At 44.0% G+C, this 17,439-nt stretch overlaps 1 protein-coding gene across 2 annotated transcripts in view; it reads right to left on the reverse strand.

Moving 5' to 3' along the window:
• The window catches only part of kirrel1b (kirre like nephrin family adhesion molecule 1b), a 60,622-nt gene that overhangs the window by 8,780 nt on the left and 34,403 nt on the right, over positions 1-17,439 (reverse strand). For both annotated transcript variants that reach the window (XM_069510946.1, XM_069510945.1), the window contains exons 2-10: positions 12,359-12,508; positions 7,833-7,982; positions 7,470-7,627; positions 4,659-4,809; positions 4,391-4,496; positions 3,807-3,955; positions 3,560-3,687; positions 2,572-2,698; positions 746-846 (exon numbers count right to left, since the gene is read on the reverse strand). In XM_069510946.1, the coding sequence (XP_069367047.1) occupies positions 746-846; positions 2,572-2,698; positions 3,560-3,687; positions 3,807-3,955; positions 4,391-4,496; positions 4,659-4,809; positions 7,470-7,627; positions 7,833-7,982; positions 12,359-12,508 (1,220 nt within the window). The remainder of the gene's footprint in view (positions 1-745; positions 847-2,571; positions 2,699-3,559; positions 3,688-3,806; positions 3,956-4,390; positions 4,497-4,658; positions 4,810-7,469; positions 7,628-7,832; positions 7,983-12,358; positions 12,509-17,439) is intronic.

Consider the following 17,439-nt stretch of genomic DNA (forward strand, 5'->3'; position numbering starts at 1 on the left):
GTTTGGAATATTACACAGGCTGAGAAGAGAAAAGTGACTCGAATTACCGCCTCGCAGTCGTCCGCCGCCGTTAGTCTGTCAGGGTGTGGGACATATGGTGAAGATCTCCACTTCTGTTCCAAATTATGGTGAACTGAGTCAAGAGTTTTTTTCACCTGTGACCTCTGGGACACAGGCATTGGTCTTAAATGAATAAAAAATAAAATCTCAATGACCTTTAACCTTTGACCACAAAACTCTAATCGGTTTAACGTCAGATTTCCTGACAGCCTTCACAGTGACCTTGACCTCTGACCTTGGACCTCTTCATTCGGAGTTGATCTTCATTACAGATGAAATTAATGCCTTGCAACAATGAGATGGATATGACGTCTAATCCTTCATCCTTTATATTAATACTAATACTAATAATAAGAATATCAACAATGATAATAATAAGATTTTTATAAAAAATAAACATGAATAATTAAAGTAAAAATCAGGATTAAGAGGCACTGAAACCAAAAACAGTCAAAAAGTTAAACTAAAGGTAAAAACCTGATTAGTGAGGGACAGATAAGAAGTTATGTATAATGTACAGATGGACAAACAAATGAAGAGACAAAGGGACGGATAGATGAACAGAAAAGACAGACGAACAATCCTCTGTCCTCTTCTGTTCTGATCAGGATTCAGGCCGAGGCGATGTGAAAAAACAGGCCGAGAACCTTTTGCAACAAATCACAGCTCCTGAGTTTGGACTTACGATCTTATCGGGCGGTGGGGTGCTGGCGATGTAGCACTTGATCTCTCCTCTCTTGCCTCTGACAGCGTACTGCACCGGATCACTGGAGATGATGGGGGGACCTGAGCGAGCGAGACAGGACATCAGGGCCGAGAGACGTTCAGCACGGAGAGAGGGAGGAGGAGGAGGAGGAGGAGGACGGAAACAAAACAAGATATTTCACTTAGAAAGGTTTGAATGTGCAAATCACGAATGTGAAGTAATTTCAGTAAAGGCCTCCAGTGAAAATATAGATGGAGAGAACTGAATATAGATTCTGTTTTACTGTGCACGTTCAATTTGAAGATTGACGCTCACATCGGCCAGATTTATAGAAGTGTTCGGAGACAAATGTTAGAAGAGAAGTTATGATTTATATTCACCACTTAAAAACATTCAGCGACACACGGCGGGTTTGAAGAAAGCCCACGAGGAGGCCAAGAGCTGCGATCGGTCACTTTTCATTACACTTGTAAACTGACGCCATTTATTTACAGAGCATTTCTGGTCTTAATTATCAATTTACACTGCAAGTGACATTTACACGTTTGTTCAGTGCTTCTATAAGTTGCACTTTTTTCCTCCACACATCCACAGTCTGGTCCAACAACCCTCCGCTATGTCGATTGGAGGAATCGACCCCCAGGTTAGTGGACGACCCGCTGCACCTCCTGACCCACAGTGGAGGGAGTAGTCTCCCTGGTGCATCATGAGAAACTGCTGTCACCCCAGGCTGCATTGCCAAATTGTCGCGCGTCGTGTTTCCATCGCTGCCGAATGAAACCTGTATCTGCTGCATCTGACCAGAGGGTGAATCCCGATTCTAACCGTTCCCGTCGCAGACAAACGCCAGATGTTATGGTTAGTTTCCTTTTTGACCAGTAGACAATAGGCTTTAGTTTCTCATTGGAAATGAAAACTACTCCCCCTGTGTTAAAGTCTGCGTTCTGAGGACTCCACCTCGTCCTGATGCAGACTCTATCATCCTACGTCACCCGATTTCCTCCTCAGCCGCCGTCATAATTACTTTGGCTGCTGACAATAAAACGTGAGATAACAAGCGGCTGGCAGAGACGAACTATGGGCTGGTTTTTTTTACTGCAGGCCGATGATTAATATTGCCACTTGCATTGCTGTTGCTCATTGTGTTGTGGTAAAATCTGATGCTGAACTATAAATCAAAACCTTTGCATCCGTGACAGGACAATGGAGAAATCTATCATGTTTGATGTGTCGCAGCATCCAGTAACTTTGCTTTGATTGACGATAAACGGCTCCATAAAATCGATGCAACGCGGTTTGCAGTCGGTCGTGAGAATGAATAAAAATAATCTGGTTTGTGAATGAGTGGTCGTACAGTAGCAGCGGTCGCGCTTAATATTTTGCAAGGAGGACGAGCCGCTGACTGTCGTCCTCTCTGGGTCGACCGGGCACTTTGTCAGCGGCAGAAGATTTAAGGCGCGTTTGAACTTTTCATCATTGTGTTGCCGGTGAATCAGTTTTGATTTATTAAGCTGTTGCTGCTCTCTCTGGGCGACAGTTTCAGCTTTGAAATATTGGCTTTCAGCCTGTTTTAAATTAGCTGCTGGGTTTGGGATGGAATGAATAAAGCCGGGTCAACATGATTTTAGTTCTATTATCTGCACGGTGGCTTCAGCTGTCAGACGGAAACAGATACACACAATAAAACAAAAAAAAAAACGCTCCTGATGTTCCTCCTCGATATTCTGAAGGGTGTTCGCTGTGCACAGGCAGATCCACTGATATCACCGATGTTATAATAGCAGAGTGAGTGAATGTTGACTGACCGTTGACAGTGAGCGTCACCTCAGTCTCTCCCACTCCGATCCGCGGCACGATGGCCTTGCAGACATATTGACCTGCGTCCGTCTGGCTCACGGACTTCAGATTCAGCTGGTTGTTGTTGCTGAGCACCTGGACACATAAATAAGTCGATGCTTAAAGAGCAGGGTGGTGGATTTGTGAGGTGGAGAGAGCAGAGACAGACAGGAGGAGATGCTAATAAGAGAGAGGGAGGGAGATCCATATTTAATTCATAAAACATGTTGATTTACTCAGCAGGCTCCATTAGTTTTTTTTTTTTTTTATTCCTGGAGCTTTTCTTAACTTGTTAGACATGAATTAAAGATTTAAGATATGAAGACGGAGTCTCCTACTAACCGTCTGCTTTACAGCTGAGCAAACATTTATGAAGCCGGGCTCTGAGACATTAATAGGGGCTGGGATTGTGGGTTTTGTGGAAGATTTGACTCAAGACTTTTGTTGCATTTGTAAAAAAAAAAAAACCTGACTTGTTTTGTGTGCGGGGCTGAACAGGTGGAAAATCACTGTTATCTGTGTCAGGTGTAAATCTACACCATAGAAATAAGGCCTGGGCAGCAAAAGATCAAGTTTTCATATCACGATAAATGTCACATTATTATTTCTGCAGTTTAAAGACACTTCCCGTTTTAAAAAATTCTTTATAGGCAGAGAATTACATTTTTCAAAAGTACGAGGTGTGTTATTCCTCCTCACTGTGTTTGCACAAGGCAAAAGATATATATCGATGTATACATCTGACTTTTGTTTTATTGCAATTGATGAAACTTATTGATGCTGTTTTATTGCCGAGCTGTGACAGGAATATGGATTCTCAGATAATTTTTCCGATCATAAGAAAGTCTGGACCTGATGGATGCCTCCTCTGTAATTATTAATGAAATGTTTCTCTAACACCACCACGTGAAAACCACTTCCTCTAACATCCAGTACAGAGGGTTTGTTAACTCTTACCATGCTGGATCCCTTCTTGGTCCAGGTGAGGGTGAGAGGAGGGTTTCCAGACCACTTACAGTTCAGAGTCACGGCAGAGTCCACGTCCACGGTCACTGGCCGGGGCTCCACCACCAGGATCGGGCCAACTGAGCGAGAGATGGAAGACAAATAAAAGATTTTATTTACACACGTTTACATTTGTCGTTTGTTTTGCTGAGCGGTTCCGTGGACAGATCTCATGTCAGGAGCGCTGCTCTGGACTCACAGTGCACGTCCACCAGGATGCTGACGTTGGTGTTTCCCACGGCGTTGAACACCTGACAGGACACGGGCTCCGTGAAGAACGAGTGATCAGCCGTGGTGACAAACACGCTCTCCCGGGCCCCCTCCAGCAGCACGCCACCTTTAGCCCATCTGACGCACAACACGCATCACCATTGTGCGAGTTAGTTACAGTTGAATCACAGGTCGTCAACAGGAAATATCAGAAGCTGATCTCACATTTTACTGCCTTGAAGCCAAAACCTTCAATAATCGCAAGTTAAAGAAATAATTGAATCCATTTTCCCTTCATACTGTTTCTCTGCCAGAACTCAAAATCATATATTGCACCATATTATAGACCACATTGCACATCTGCCATTAGATGGCATTTTAATGCACAGTCAATAGGCTTAGTGCCTAAGTGCCTGGCAGTGCTCCCACGCTGGGACCCAGAGCTGGAGCATCAAACCTCAGCTCACCACCACCATCGTGTTTAACAGCCCCACTGCTTCCACACTAACATTGAAGACAGTGTAGAAATAACACAATGTGCAGTTTGGTTTATCTTAGAGGTCACATGTTTACCTGAAGCCCATGATGGGAGGGTTGGCGGTGGCCTGGCAGGTGAAGGTGACTCTCTCGCCCTCCAGGACAGAGCGAGGCTCGATGGACAGCGTCACTGTGGGCGGATCTACGCAGGGAAAGATGCTGACTCAATGGACAACTCCAAAGCAGCGTGAGGGTTATTTATAATTCCTTAAAAGCAACAAGTGCTGCTGCAGCTAAATCAAATATTTAACCTGAGCTCCACAAACGCACCTTCACACGCTCAAGGAGAAAAAGTCAAACCTACGGTGGACGTTAAGGGCGACGGTGGCTCGTTTGCCCATGGGCACTGCCGGGTTGCTGGCCACGCAAGTGTAGTTGCTGCCGCTGTCTGTGTCGACTGGCATGAGGGGCAGGTAGCTCCTGGTCGTCACCCTTTTCCTGTCCGGCAGCACCTCCTGCTCGACAAAGCACGGAGAGAGGAGGATTTTAAGGAGGGAAGCCAAACAGTAAATGATCAAAGAAGAAGAGGAGGAGCACGAAGGAGAGAAGGGATGTAAAAAGGAAGGAACAGGAAATATCATGGGAGAAGATGAGGAGGAAAAAAGAAGAGAGTGTTATTTATGGTGTCAAGAAAAATGTTTAATGGAAATGGAATAAACAACACAAGTGTTAGATAATATAGGTTTGGAAAGAAAAGATGCAGGAGAAAAGAAATTCATGTTCTTGTTCTGTCCTTATTATTTAGATGATTAATGTCGGTGCAGGAAAATAAAACTTTACAAATTGCTTTTTCTAATTAATGCAAGCAAATCAGTTTTATAGAGATATTGGGTTTGATTTTCAAATCAGAGCTGAATTCTCATGAAAGCAAAAGATAAATAAAACAGAATAGAAGAAAATTCAGCGATGCAGAAATGTTCCATTCACTAATCAGCTCCATGTTATGCTGCTTGTCTCATTATTATCATATTGTTGTAAATCTGATGTATCTGGTTTGTTAGGACAGAAGAAGCTGTTCAAACACGTCGTCTCTGCCTCTGGGATTAACATTGTTCACAATTTTCTAGAAATTTAAAAGATTAAATGCTTTTCTAATTTGAAAAATAATCCACGGGTGAAACAGTAACGGAAATAATCATCAGTCAGTCCCATCAAACATAAATCATTGAACAGAAAATCTTCTCCTGCAAAATAACGATGTAAAACGTTTCCTGGATTGAGGTCTGGGGTGTTTTGCAGTCGGGAAAGTGCGTTCAGCCTCCGCTGTGGTGTAAACGCGTGGTCAGTAACGCCGTAACATAAGTGCAGCATGTAATATGTATGAGCATGTGGGGGGGGGGGGGAAGCCGGCTGCAAGAGATGTAAAAACATCTGTTTCTAAGAGTGTGAGTCACTGTTTGCTGCTGCATGTGAAAGCAAAGACGCACATATGTGTGATTGTGTGTGTGTAGGAGAGTATATATGTGAGCGTGAGGACTGAATGTGGGAGGAAAGAGTGCAAAACACATCACTGTGATGAGTGTCACTTGCAGTTCCCTCCCTCTGTATATACATATATATACATATATATATATATATATGTATTCCACTGTGTGTGTATATATATGTTGTGTTTGAAATTGTGTCACGATCTTTGAGTGTGGAAAGTATCTGATGTCAGTTTCTGTATCCTGGTGTAGGGTACTTCTCTTTCTTTGGGTTTGAGGTGGATAGTGATAAAAAGCAAAAAGCTCATTGTAAGGTATGTGAAGATACACACACACACACACACACACACACACACACACACACACACACACGTAGATGCAGGGCTATTGAAAAACAGCGTGAATGAAAATGTCCGGCCTCCACACTGGTTCATCTGATTCAGGTCAAGACTCATCTGACAAAGATCTGATTGAGATTGTCTGTCGATGGACGACTGGTCTGGAGTCAGTGTGCAACACGAGAGCGTCCTGTAGAGTGTTATCAATTCTATGAGCTGATGAAAACTCAAGTATCCCTGCAGGTATTTCTACTTTTAATCCAAACCTTCTGGTCTTTTATTCAATTTTAAAAACCTCTTCGATGTCTAAAAGTTCTCAGTGATTCTCCCTCGGTGTCATATTGTCTAAAAACCAAGCTGGAACAAAGGAGATCTGTTTCAGGTACGTGATGAAATGTGTGGAGCACGTTGAGTTTTTCCTTTCACAAAATAACACAAAACACTTGATTCTCAAGAGTGAGAAGTGTTTTTCCTTCAACTCACATTTACAGGTTGGCAAATTTTAATTCGCTGAAGTGCTACATGTCGTTCTGTTGCTGTGTTTCTGTCCTCGGAGCCGCTCGCTGACTCCTGACTGAACCCGTGTGAAGCTGTGGACCTGGACGTGTCTCAAGACGTGTCTGCGTCCTTCAGAGGCTGCACTGGAACTATAGGCTGTCCTACAAATGTGTCCTTTCACCCCAGAGAAATGGAGGCTCCAGTGGGTGGATCCTTCTTGGGCCAACGTATCCCAGGATTCATTGCGTTTTGGATACACAGAGCATTGCACGGTGTTGCTTTTGAGCCGGTCTCATAACAGCAGGTGAAAGGTGGTGCTTGTTTGCCATGATTGAAAATAAATACTGGATTAATTAGGTCCCAAATGCTTAAAGTCGGGGTTTTAAGGCACAAAAAGCTTTTTTCCCCACAGGTTGACAGGTGAGAATTTACAATTAGAAAGTTGTTTTGTCAAATGAGAAGCAAGAAAGTCGTAAACTGCGTGTGCACCACACTGAGAGTGAGCACTGTACATTCTCTGCTGCAGATCTCCAGCGCTGCTGCGTGTACATACAGTAATTCCCCTTCCGCAGTGCCGACAGCAAAGAGCATAGGAACCAACAAATTAACAGACCGATGTTGCCGAGGAGCAGATTAGAACCTGTACTCGTCTTTTGAGGCCATAAACAAAATGAGATTAAGCAGATCTCATTTTAGTCTAATAAACTTTATGTGTTTTATGTTTGTTTTATGTTGCATGACTCTTTTCCGGCTGCGTATGTGTGTGTTTGCTATTATCTGCGCGTGTGCACGGTGTGTGTGTGTGTGTGTGTTGTGTGTGTGTGTGTGTGTGTGTGTGTGTGTGTGAGTCACCGTGGACTGGTGGGCTCCCTCCACCGGGACTCCATCCTTGGTCCACTGGATGTGCGCTGCAGGCTTGGCCCCGCGGGTCACACAGGTCAGGTTGAACGAAGTCCCAGCCATCAGCAGGAGCTCCGGGGAGCCGTCCACCACCGGGTCCTCGGGGGGGACTGGAGGAGAAATACACGCTTTATGCAAGTGTGCACACATGCATGCAAATAAATATGTTCACATCCAGTACATACGTGTCATTTGATCATCCTGTCATACAAATGGTGTCGATATTACTTCCTTGACCTGAACATTTACTGCCGCTGAAGTATTTCTCATCTCTTTTTAGAATAAAATGTGAAAGTAAAGTAAATCTCCACTCACTGAGCACATTGAGTTTTGCTCTCCTGGAGCGCAGCGCGGCCTCCGTGGCCTGACACTCGTACAGGGAGTCATCAGACAGCCCCGCGTTGGAGATCTCCAAGTTGTACTGGCCGATGTCCAGAGCGCGCAGCACACGATACCTGGGCCAGGCTGCAGGAGACACACAGTGAGATAGATGACAACCCAGGCTGCTTTGTGATCCATGCACTTGTCGGGGGTTTCCGCTGGAGTTCGTGCATCATACTCTGGTTTGTTTGCAGGTCAGAAAACCCCGTCGAGATAAGAAACTGAACTTCTGGAATGGAATGTAAAAATAGTGCACCGGCTGGAAAACATGAGCCACTGTTTTGAAACGATCGCTGGCATGAAGGGAGGGGTGCATTACAGCGCTGCTGTTTCAGTCATGAGTCATCGTAATAGCAATGTCTCACAAACGACCTGAGTTGGAGGATAATATCTTTATTTTAGGACGAGTGAGTGACGAGTTCCAGGTAAAAACTCTGTTTCACTTCCATCAACTATTTTCCAGGTGAAAATGTAAATGCACAGAGGAAGGAACACATTTTAACAGATGCTATTTTTCACATATCGTGATATTTTTTGTTTTGTTTAAGGGAATGTAGGAACATTAGCTGCTCGAAATACTCAACGCCTGCCATGAAGCTTAAACAGCAAAAAGTAAAAGCTGAAGGAATATGAAAAGTTAATGTAGTAATTTAAGTAGTTTTACACATAAATTAACAATCCACTGAACAGGGACTAGTTTTTGATAAACAGTAGTGAAATCAGCTCGGGGACAACCGGTGGTTTCTCAGTATTTTTCTTCATTTTAGTTTCTTTGTTTTCAAGATACAAAGCAAAAATGTAAAACGCCGGATTGTGTTCATCACACATGAATCTGAGATTGTGCAAATGTTGCGTGAACGCATCTAAAGTTTTAATAAGAGCACACAAACCATATTTATTTTGGGGGTTTTATCACGAGCTGCTCCGCACACAGACCGGCAGAACAGTCTGACACAAACAGCTCAAGGGTTTTTGCACAAACGCTCATCAAGCATTGCCACATGCGCAACATCGACTCCAGTATCAAACACAAAGTCGTTCCAATTACAACACAACCACCGGTTCTCTCTCCGTCTGAACCCTCCGCCTCTCACACAAAGACATAATTGAGCGTGACGTCCCACTAGGGGGCACTCATTGATCCTTCGTGCCCAATCCTGATATGACATCATGGATTCAGATGGCAAGAGGCAGGCGACTGGGGTTCGGAGAGGAGGAAGGAGGAGGGCGGGTTACGTGGATAGAGGATGGAGGGAGGAGGGAGGAGGGAGGAGGGGGGGGGGGGGGGAGGCAAAAGTATTAGTGGAGATTACATCATCCACTTCGCAGCATAGCAACCACAGAGGTGAAAGCACCCCAGGGAGAAGGAGAAAAGGAGGAGGAGGAGGAGGAGGATGAACAAAAACATTGCCACCACTGATGCCTGCAGGTAAGAGATGGATGTGTGTGTTTCAGGTATTTGCATTGATCCAGATAAACATGACACACATGTTCAGCATGTTGCTGCTTCAGTGATCACATATTAAAAAGGATTTTCTTAAAACATGCATTTCATATTTTACACAACGCGACTAAACGTGGTGTCGAGAAACAGTTTTTTTAAATTTTTGCCAGTGAATAAACGCAGATCTCCTGCATGTGTGTGGGAGTTCAAACTGCAGGTATGAATTTACTGCACGCCCACTCTGTCATTAAGCTGCATGAAATCAGAAAGGGCACATAACAGCAACCTCTAACGCGTCACACTTCCTGCACCAGTAACACGGCGCTGGATGAGAATCACTTCATGATATTTGTTGGTGGAAGTATTAACGACGTATTAGCCTCTCCTATGCATCCATCACCATTCTGCTGCCAGTCGGTGTTGGGGTGGAACTTGTTGCGGTGCATCATTTGATTGTGTGGAGATGATCTCTGTCATTAAAATGTCTCGTTCTGCCGCAAAAACACAAAAGATGCATCGACTATGTGACAAGACATTTACCAATAAAAAAAAAGACATAATTGGATATTTGGCCCTGGAGGTGCAGCCTGCTCGTATATTTCGGCTGTTCTCGGAGCTCACTGTACTCAGCTGTAAGTGGCTCTCGCAGAAATTTATTAAAGCCATATCGCAGAGGCGCGTGTGAAGTGGAACAAATCAGTGCATTGGTCAAGTCAATGTCACCGGTAGAAGCCAGAGTGAAAAAGATGCAGCGCATCAACTCCGACCGGCCACGGCCGTGTAGGTCTGTGGCTCGGAGGCTTTTCAAAGGATTTTGTAAAACCCTTCACAATAAAGAGGAGCAAAAGATTGAGGGACGACATGTGAGAGATGACGGAGGGAACGGCAGAACAGACAATCTGAGGATAAAGAACGGAGGAGAGGGTGATGATAGACGGTTGGAAAAGCACGAAGGGACAAAGGGAACAACGTGCTTATCAACCGCTGGACAAAAACAGCATTAAAGACAGGAAGGAGGAAGGGATGAGAGGGAGAGAGAAGAAAAGAGGCAGAGGAGGGGAGGAGAAAAGAACGAGAGGGTGTGAGAGAAATACAAAAAACAAATGAAGTGAATGAAACACACACGAGCAGAGAAGAGGCCATTTTGTGACGATTTGAACTCTCTTCTCCTCGAGAGTCCCGGTTATTAACTTCATGATCGACACGTGGGATTCTCCAACTGTGACATGTCATGATAACACTGGAGGACGAGTGGTAGAGAGGCATAGAGAACAGGAGAGAGAGGAGGGGGGGGGAGAGGGAAAGAGAGAGAATGAGAGAGTGAGGGGGGGGGGAGATGTGCCGACCTTTTCTGAACCTGTGAATTTAATTGAGTCGAACACAAGATTCACATCACATGTCAGATTATCACTCGAGTGACAACATGTACAGTGTGTGTGTGTGTGTGTGTGTGTGTGTGTGCGTGCGTGCGTGCGTGCGTGTGTGTGTGTGTGTGTGTGTGTGTGCAATAGTTCCTTGTGGATGAATTCACAGCGTGAGGAGAGACGGGATTTATAGTTTAAGGCTGAAAGGGAACAAAAGTATATGAGCGCTCATGTACTTATTGTTGTGTTACGTAATATTCAGTAATATACAGTATTCAGTATAAGTATCTGAAAAACTACAAATGTTTTACCTTTTGAGAGAGTCGGACGGATTTTTAGTTTTAGTTATGAAGGTTAAGAAAAAGTACTACATGGTTTATTATCAGGAGCTGGATCTCATATTTTCACTTTCTTTCACATTGTGGTGATGATGGGAGTTTTCCGACATTTTAATTGATCGCTCCGGGAATAATTCCTGGATCCTGATGGGAAAGACAAAGGCAGGCGTGTGTAGGGGTTAGGGTATATGTGCCGTTCTAGTTTATAATAAAGTTTAACAGTAAAATATCATCATGAGGGTTTGATTAAGACTTCTCTGGAAGTACATTTAATCAATCAATAATTCATATATCCACATTGATTGGGCTGGAATAAGAGTTTCGATGTTATAAAAGGACAAATATATATTTTGCACCTGAGTTGAATGTTTTATTTGCATCACTGATGTTTGGTGGGTGAAGGTAAGAGAAGAGCAGAATCACCACAAACTTAAAAAAAAATACCAATAATGAAAACGGGCGCCTCGGAACGTCAGGTTTTTGGAAATCATCAGTCGCGTTTCCACAAATTTGTGGAGAAATAATTACATGAAGCACTTTTTTGTCAACAAGAGGCTCTTCACTGATTATTTCATTTCATTATCCTTCCGTGAAGTCTCTCATTTGCGGGACAGAGCGGCATTTTCTTCCTTGATCAGATGAAAGTCTGGGGGATCATCGTCACTTCTTGCCAAGATTCATCTCGGGTGCAGAGGGAGAGCGGTCGGCAGCTGCAGTCATAAAACGTCATCGCTCGCTAATTGTGGTTTGAAAGTATTTAAAGAAAATGGAGCTGAGGTCAGTGAAGGACATTTTTCAGTCCCTGCCTCTTTTGACTTTACATTTCTGTCCATTTCCTAAATGTCGTAAATGAGAAACCGTCTCACGCGTTGTGGCTTTGACTCTTTGAGTCATCTCACTATTGTTCGCATCTCGGAAACGAAGCGTGTTTTACTGTTGCGCTCGCACTGACTCACTGTGGACGTGCGTGTCGGCTTAAAATGTAAAAGTGAATGTGCGTCTGCTTTTGTCAGCACTGTGAGGGATTTTCTCTAATTCAGCGTGATATACAGGACTCATTTTTGCCCAGATTGTCACTCACACGCCTCTTGGCTCTTAACTCCCCCTCTCCGTACAGTCTTCATTCCCTTAATGTTGAAAAAACCCTGCACATTTCAGCCATAATAGCTTTTGTCAGGGTTCTTACAGTGGAAACGGAACTGAAACCGTAGCTGAGTTATTCCCCATCTTCACTTCACTTTGATCCCTGCAGCTTTGTTTTTCTTTTTCCTACAGGGTTTCTGTCCCCTCCCCCTCCCCCTCCCGTCCCCTCACCTTGCAGGCCCTCGCCGATGCCCAGGGCCAGGCCGTCCTTGGTCCACTGGACGATGCCGCTGTAGTTGAAGACCACGCAGGACAGCACCACCCGTTCCCCCAGCACCACCGACTGGTCCGCAGGCTCCTGGGAGAAGCGAACGCACCACACTGCAGCAGAGGGACACAGAGGCAAATCAATTTCAAGTTCCCTTCACCGTGACCTGGCCATGAGCTGCCATCTTTTATTGCACCGTATTGAGCGACACAGTCCCTGTCCAGCCTTATCGGCTCCTTCTTGTCCACATGGCTGTTGAATTGTTAAGTGTGTTTATGGTGTTTTTATTGTCCTTTTTTTTTATTATGTGCTTTTATCAAGAGTATGTTTTGATACAAACCTGAAATTTCTCTTATGGGACGGTGAAGCTTCATAATGTCTGCCTGCATTTAGGCACATACACACACACTGAATGGTAGGACGCAGGAGAATTAATGCATTTTTATTACATAAATAAAATAAATATATAAATTCTTCTCCTGAGTGGTTCCAGAATACTGCAGCTAAATTTTGCATTTGTCACTTCCTCTGCTTCTGTTTCATCTTTTCTTCTTGTCCCCTTTCTAAGGTTTTCCCTGGACTTCACTGAGGCTTATGTGTGTGTGTCTCTGCGTGGGTGTGTGATTGTGAGAGTGTGTGAGAGTGTGTGTGTGTGTGTGCGAGTGCATAGATGTGTAACCGCGTGCCCGCGTAGAAAGAACATCATTGCCAAGCTGTGATACAGCCTGCTCTTTTTCATCCCACAGTACAAAGGATTTTGCTTACACACACATATTTCCTCCAGCAAAATAAGCCTTTTGGCTACTGCAGCGCCGCTAAAATACACGGGTGTAAAAACTACAGATGTGGCGGCGGCATACATTAACGCTCTCGCATAAAGAGAAAGTGTCAGGTGAGGAGGGGAGGCGCTCACCCGACACTGTTTTCAGCCGTTTGCATCATCAGGTAAAATTCTTTCATATTCTGGAGAAACTCTTGCAGGAAGACGCGTTAATTAAGGCAGAGAAGGAGACTGTGGTGACACGTGCACGTGGACGTGCATGAGCACACACACACACACACAAAAACACTGAATCTTACACAAACAGGAGCTCAGGCACAAATGCAACATTTCATTCCCACTCAATTAATGCCCTCATATACACACAAACACACACACACACACCTCAATGACTCACTCACACACACACTTCTACAAAGTTGGTGTTTGTCTTCCCGTGGGCGATCCTGTTCTTGGATCATGGTTAAAACAATCTTATTGGCTAATTAAGGCAAAACTGGTTAATGAAGCAGGAGGCGGCTCAGAGGGACACGTCTCGGAGGGACCGGCCACAGAGGAGCAGACAACGGGAGATCTAGTGATTTGTCAGGAGGATTACACGACCTGTCGTCTTATTTGTGAAGGAGGCTCTGTTAGTACTTCCAGAGATGCACTGTGATGTCTTCCCTCTGAACTGATCGCTGCCTTCGCCTTCTGAAGTTAAAGGGAAGATTACGATCACGGAGGTAGCTGTTATTTTGTTGTGCTGTGGGTTTGTTCGGGATTATTCTGGTCAAACATGGAACCGATGTTAAGATGAGGAAATAAGACATAAGTGAATCTGGTTCAGCATCTTTGTTGGATTTACCAGCTCTTCTGCATGAGGACAAATAATGTCCATGTCCATAAAGGTTCATTTAGATGGAGCAGGGGACACAAGTCCTATCATAAGAATCTGGTTTGCAGGTTGACCGTGTTTGAGACTAATATAAAGACTGAGAAGACTCAACTATGAAGTCTAATAGAATAAAATGCAGTTGTGAAACACTCTTCAATTAAAGGTTAGTTCTTACTTTGTTAATGCACAAAAAGTGTCTCGGTCATCACATGCATGTAAAACCCACAGTTCAACACAAGTTCAAACTCTTTCTCAGGCTGTCAAACAAAAAGCCTTTTGAGACACAACTAAATGAACTGCAGCTTGAGACCTGCATGACAAAATCACAGATTCATACTTCCAGTATTTACTTTGGGAAGTTATTCAAACAAAGTTCACACCACCCTAAAAATATACATTTTTGATTTTTCAAAACTCAGATATTAGCGATAATATTGGAACTATGAAACATTATGCATCTCTTTGACTTTCAAGTAGAGGAAGAGACAAAACTGTGGAAAGGGAAGCTGCTTGATAGAAGAAGAGGAAGAGGAAGAGGAAGAAGAAGAGGAAGAGGAAGAGGAAGAAGAAGCTGCTGGGTTGTGATATGTGCTGACATGAGTGATTTACATGTGGGTCATGTTATGCATGATTTATGCAAAATTAACAGCTATTACGAGTATGAGCCCGATTCCTCGTGTCTAACTCTGTACAGAACAACGCATGTTCTCCTGGGACAGACTGTGATGTGTGTGTGTGTGTGTGTGTGTGTGTGTGTGTGTGTGTGTGTGTGTGTGTGTGTGACAGAGAGAGAGAGAGAGGGAGAGAGAAATTGTGACAGAAAGACAAAAAGGAGGCAACGGGACATTTCTGCTTGTGTGTTGCAGTATTTGAGCGCATATAGTATATCTGTGTTTGCAAAAATGTGGGTCCATATTAGTGTGTGTGTGTGTGTGTGTCTGTGTGTGTGTCTGCGTGTGTGTGTGTGTGTGTGCGGCCTGTCAGCCTGCAGCAGGAACTCAGATTGCGGAGGAGAGAGCTGCACTGACAGAGAACAGAGATGTAATTAACCCTACGGGATACCCACCCTCCTCCCCCAGCACACACACACACACACACACACACACACACACACACACACACACACACACACACACACACACACACACACACACACACACACACACACAGTATTATCTCCACGATGTCTGAGGATGTTGCACTGACTTACATTTATTTCTCAGAGACTCTGTAACTTAACCATAATTATTACTTTTGTGTAAACAGATTTAGACCCACACAATATGAGTAATACCAAGAACAGAACACACACACACACACACATACTCTTCCTCTCTCTTCTCCCTTCATCATCTTTCTTCACTTTCCTTGCTTCTCTCTCTCCATCATCTCTCATCTAACTTTCTCTCCATCCACCTCGTTTCATCTTCCTCCTTTTCCTTTCCTCTTTCAGAAAACCTCCACTCATCTCTTCTCCAGCCTGTATCGCTCCTTTTCCTCATTTCTCCCTCCTTTGTTCTCTTGCTCTCCTTCTTCTTCACTCCTTCTCTCCATCGTCTCTCTCTCAACCCACGTGTTTTCCAGCATCTCAGACATTTCTCTTCCTCTATTTGAACATTTCTTCCTTTGTGTTTTTCCATCATTCTCACTTCCTCTTTTCCCTCCTCCTGTATCTTTCCTCTCCTCTGCCTGTTTCCTCTGTTGGTCTCAGCCTCCCTCCTCCTCCTCCTCCTTCTCCTCCTCCTCTCTTTTCATCTGTTCGTCTTTACCTCTCTGCATCATTACCCTGAGGGATGATGTTAGGTATATCTTCTCTTCCTGTCTCTCCGTCTCATTGCATAATGCACCCAGTGGTACAATAGACAGAGCTTCATAATTACAGCCTCGATGTCCAAACATATTATCCTTGATACCTTTTGTCCTATTTTTCCATCAGACTGTTTTATGAAACATCCAGACAAATAATGTCTAACTCACCCTTTAGACGTTTATACTTAGTACACACTTTGCACTGCATTGTAAGAACTTCTGTTCAGATCCAATGGAAAACAACTTTCCTGGAATAGTGGAACTGAAATCCTCGTAGAAAATACAAACATAATTCTGATTGAGAACAAACACATGGATCTGAATTGACCAGACTTTAAAAATGCATAATCTAGGACGAGCTTCCTCATGCATTTATGCAGGAAGTTTTTTGGGGTTGAGTTTGTCCTCAAAATGCTGCATAAATTGCAAACTGCAGTGCGGGCGTTTAATGTCAGGAGCACACACGAGACAAACAAAACAAGCAGCGCTACAAACTAATTGACAAAATACATTATTTGTCATTGCCGTCGCTAACAACACACAGAAGTGTTTACTGATCTCAGCCCTGCTCGATGAATCTCTGCTACAATGTGAGTTGTTTGAACGTTTTCTGATCTAACACCTCGACCTGTCAATGATGGAGGTGTTTCCTGACTCAGTCTTTTACATCTAACCCTCAAAGACCAGTTTCCCATTAATGTTTGTCGCCGTGGCTCAGAAATAAAGAACGAAAAACAACCCGAGCTGACAGCGACTGTTACATCAGAGGTTCTCATGATGTCTCCTCGACTGTTGAGGGCTTAACATCATATTACTGCTCCGTCAAACCAGAACTTACATCTCATGCATTCAGCTTGTTTGTTTTTAAAATGTAATTTGACTGCCTTCATGGCTTCAAAGTGGGGAAGTTATTTAAACTGGCCACAGTCCTGACTAAAGAATGCGTCCACTGTTTGAGCTGAAGACCTCCTGCGTGGCTGCCAGAGGCCGAATACAATTTCCTGCAAGAAAACCATTCCTATGCAGAAATGAAAAGACAGTTTGTGAGGTCTGTAACCCTAAACTGTGGCCCCACACACCCTGAAGCCGTCTCCTCCTAACCCCCAACCCTCAAAACTGCCGCGCTGACCCTCTCCGTGTATTCATGTCCCAGCTCTGCCTCCAGGCTACGACTCGCTCCCATTTCAGCTACAACACACCGCTCTAATGCAGGAGAGCGCACGCTGCGACTGTGTGTTGTGTGCATGTGTGAATATTGTCTGTGTTTACACGCATGCCTGCGTGCATATCTGTCATTGTTGCGTTACATATGCCGTGTGCATATATTTGCCATTTCTGAAAAGGCAGCAAAGGGCAAAGTGTGGATGGGAGATTAAAAAAAGTGTGTGTGTGTGTGTGTGTGTGAGGGGAAGAAACAGAGAGTCACAGACAACAAGAAGGAGGTGAAAGAGAAGCAACAGTGACATTGGGGAGAAACAGAAACACTCAAGTTGAATAGAAATGTGAAATTACATTAAAAATGGTTTTGAAACTTGCCTTCAAAGTAAAAGTCACATCATCTGAATCATGAAATATTT

This window comes from Paralichthys olivaceus, chromosome 16 (assembly GCF_024713975.1).
Source record: "Paralichthys olivaceus isolate ysfri-2021 chromosome 16, ASM2471397v2, whole genome shotgun sequence".
NCBI classification, from domain to species: domain Eukaryota; kingdom Metazoa; phylum Chordata; class Actinopteri; order Pleuronectiformes; family Paralichthyidae; genus Paralichthys; species Paralichthys olivaceus.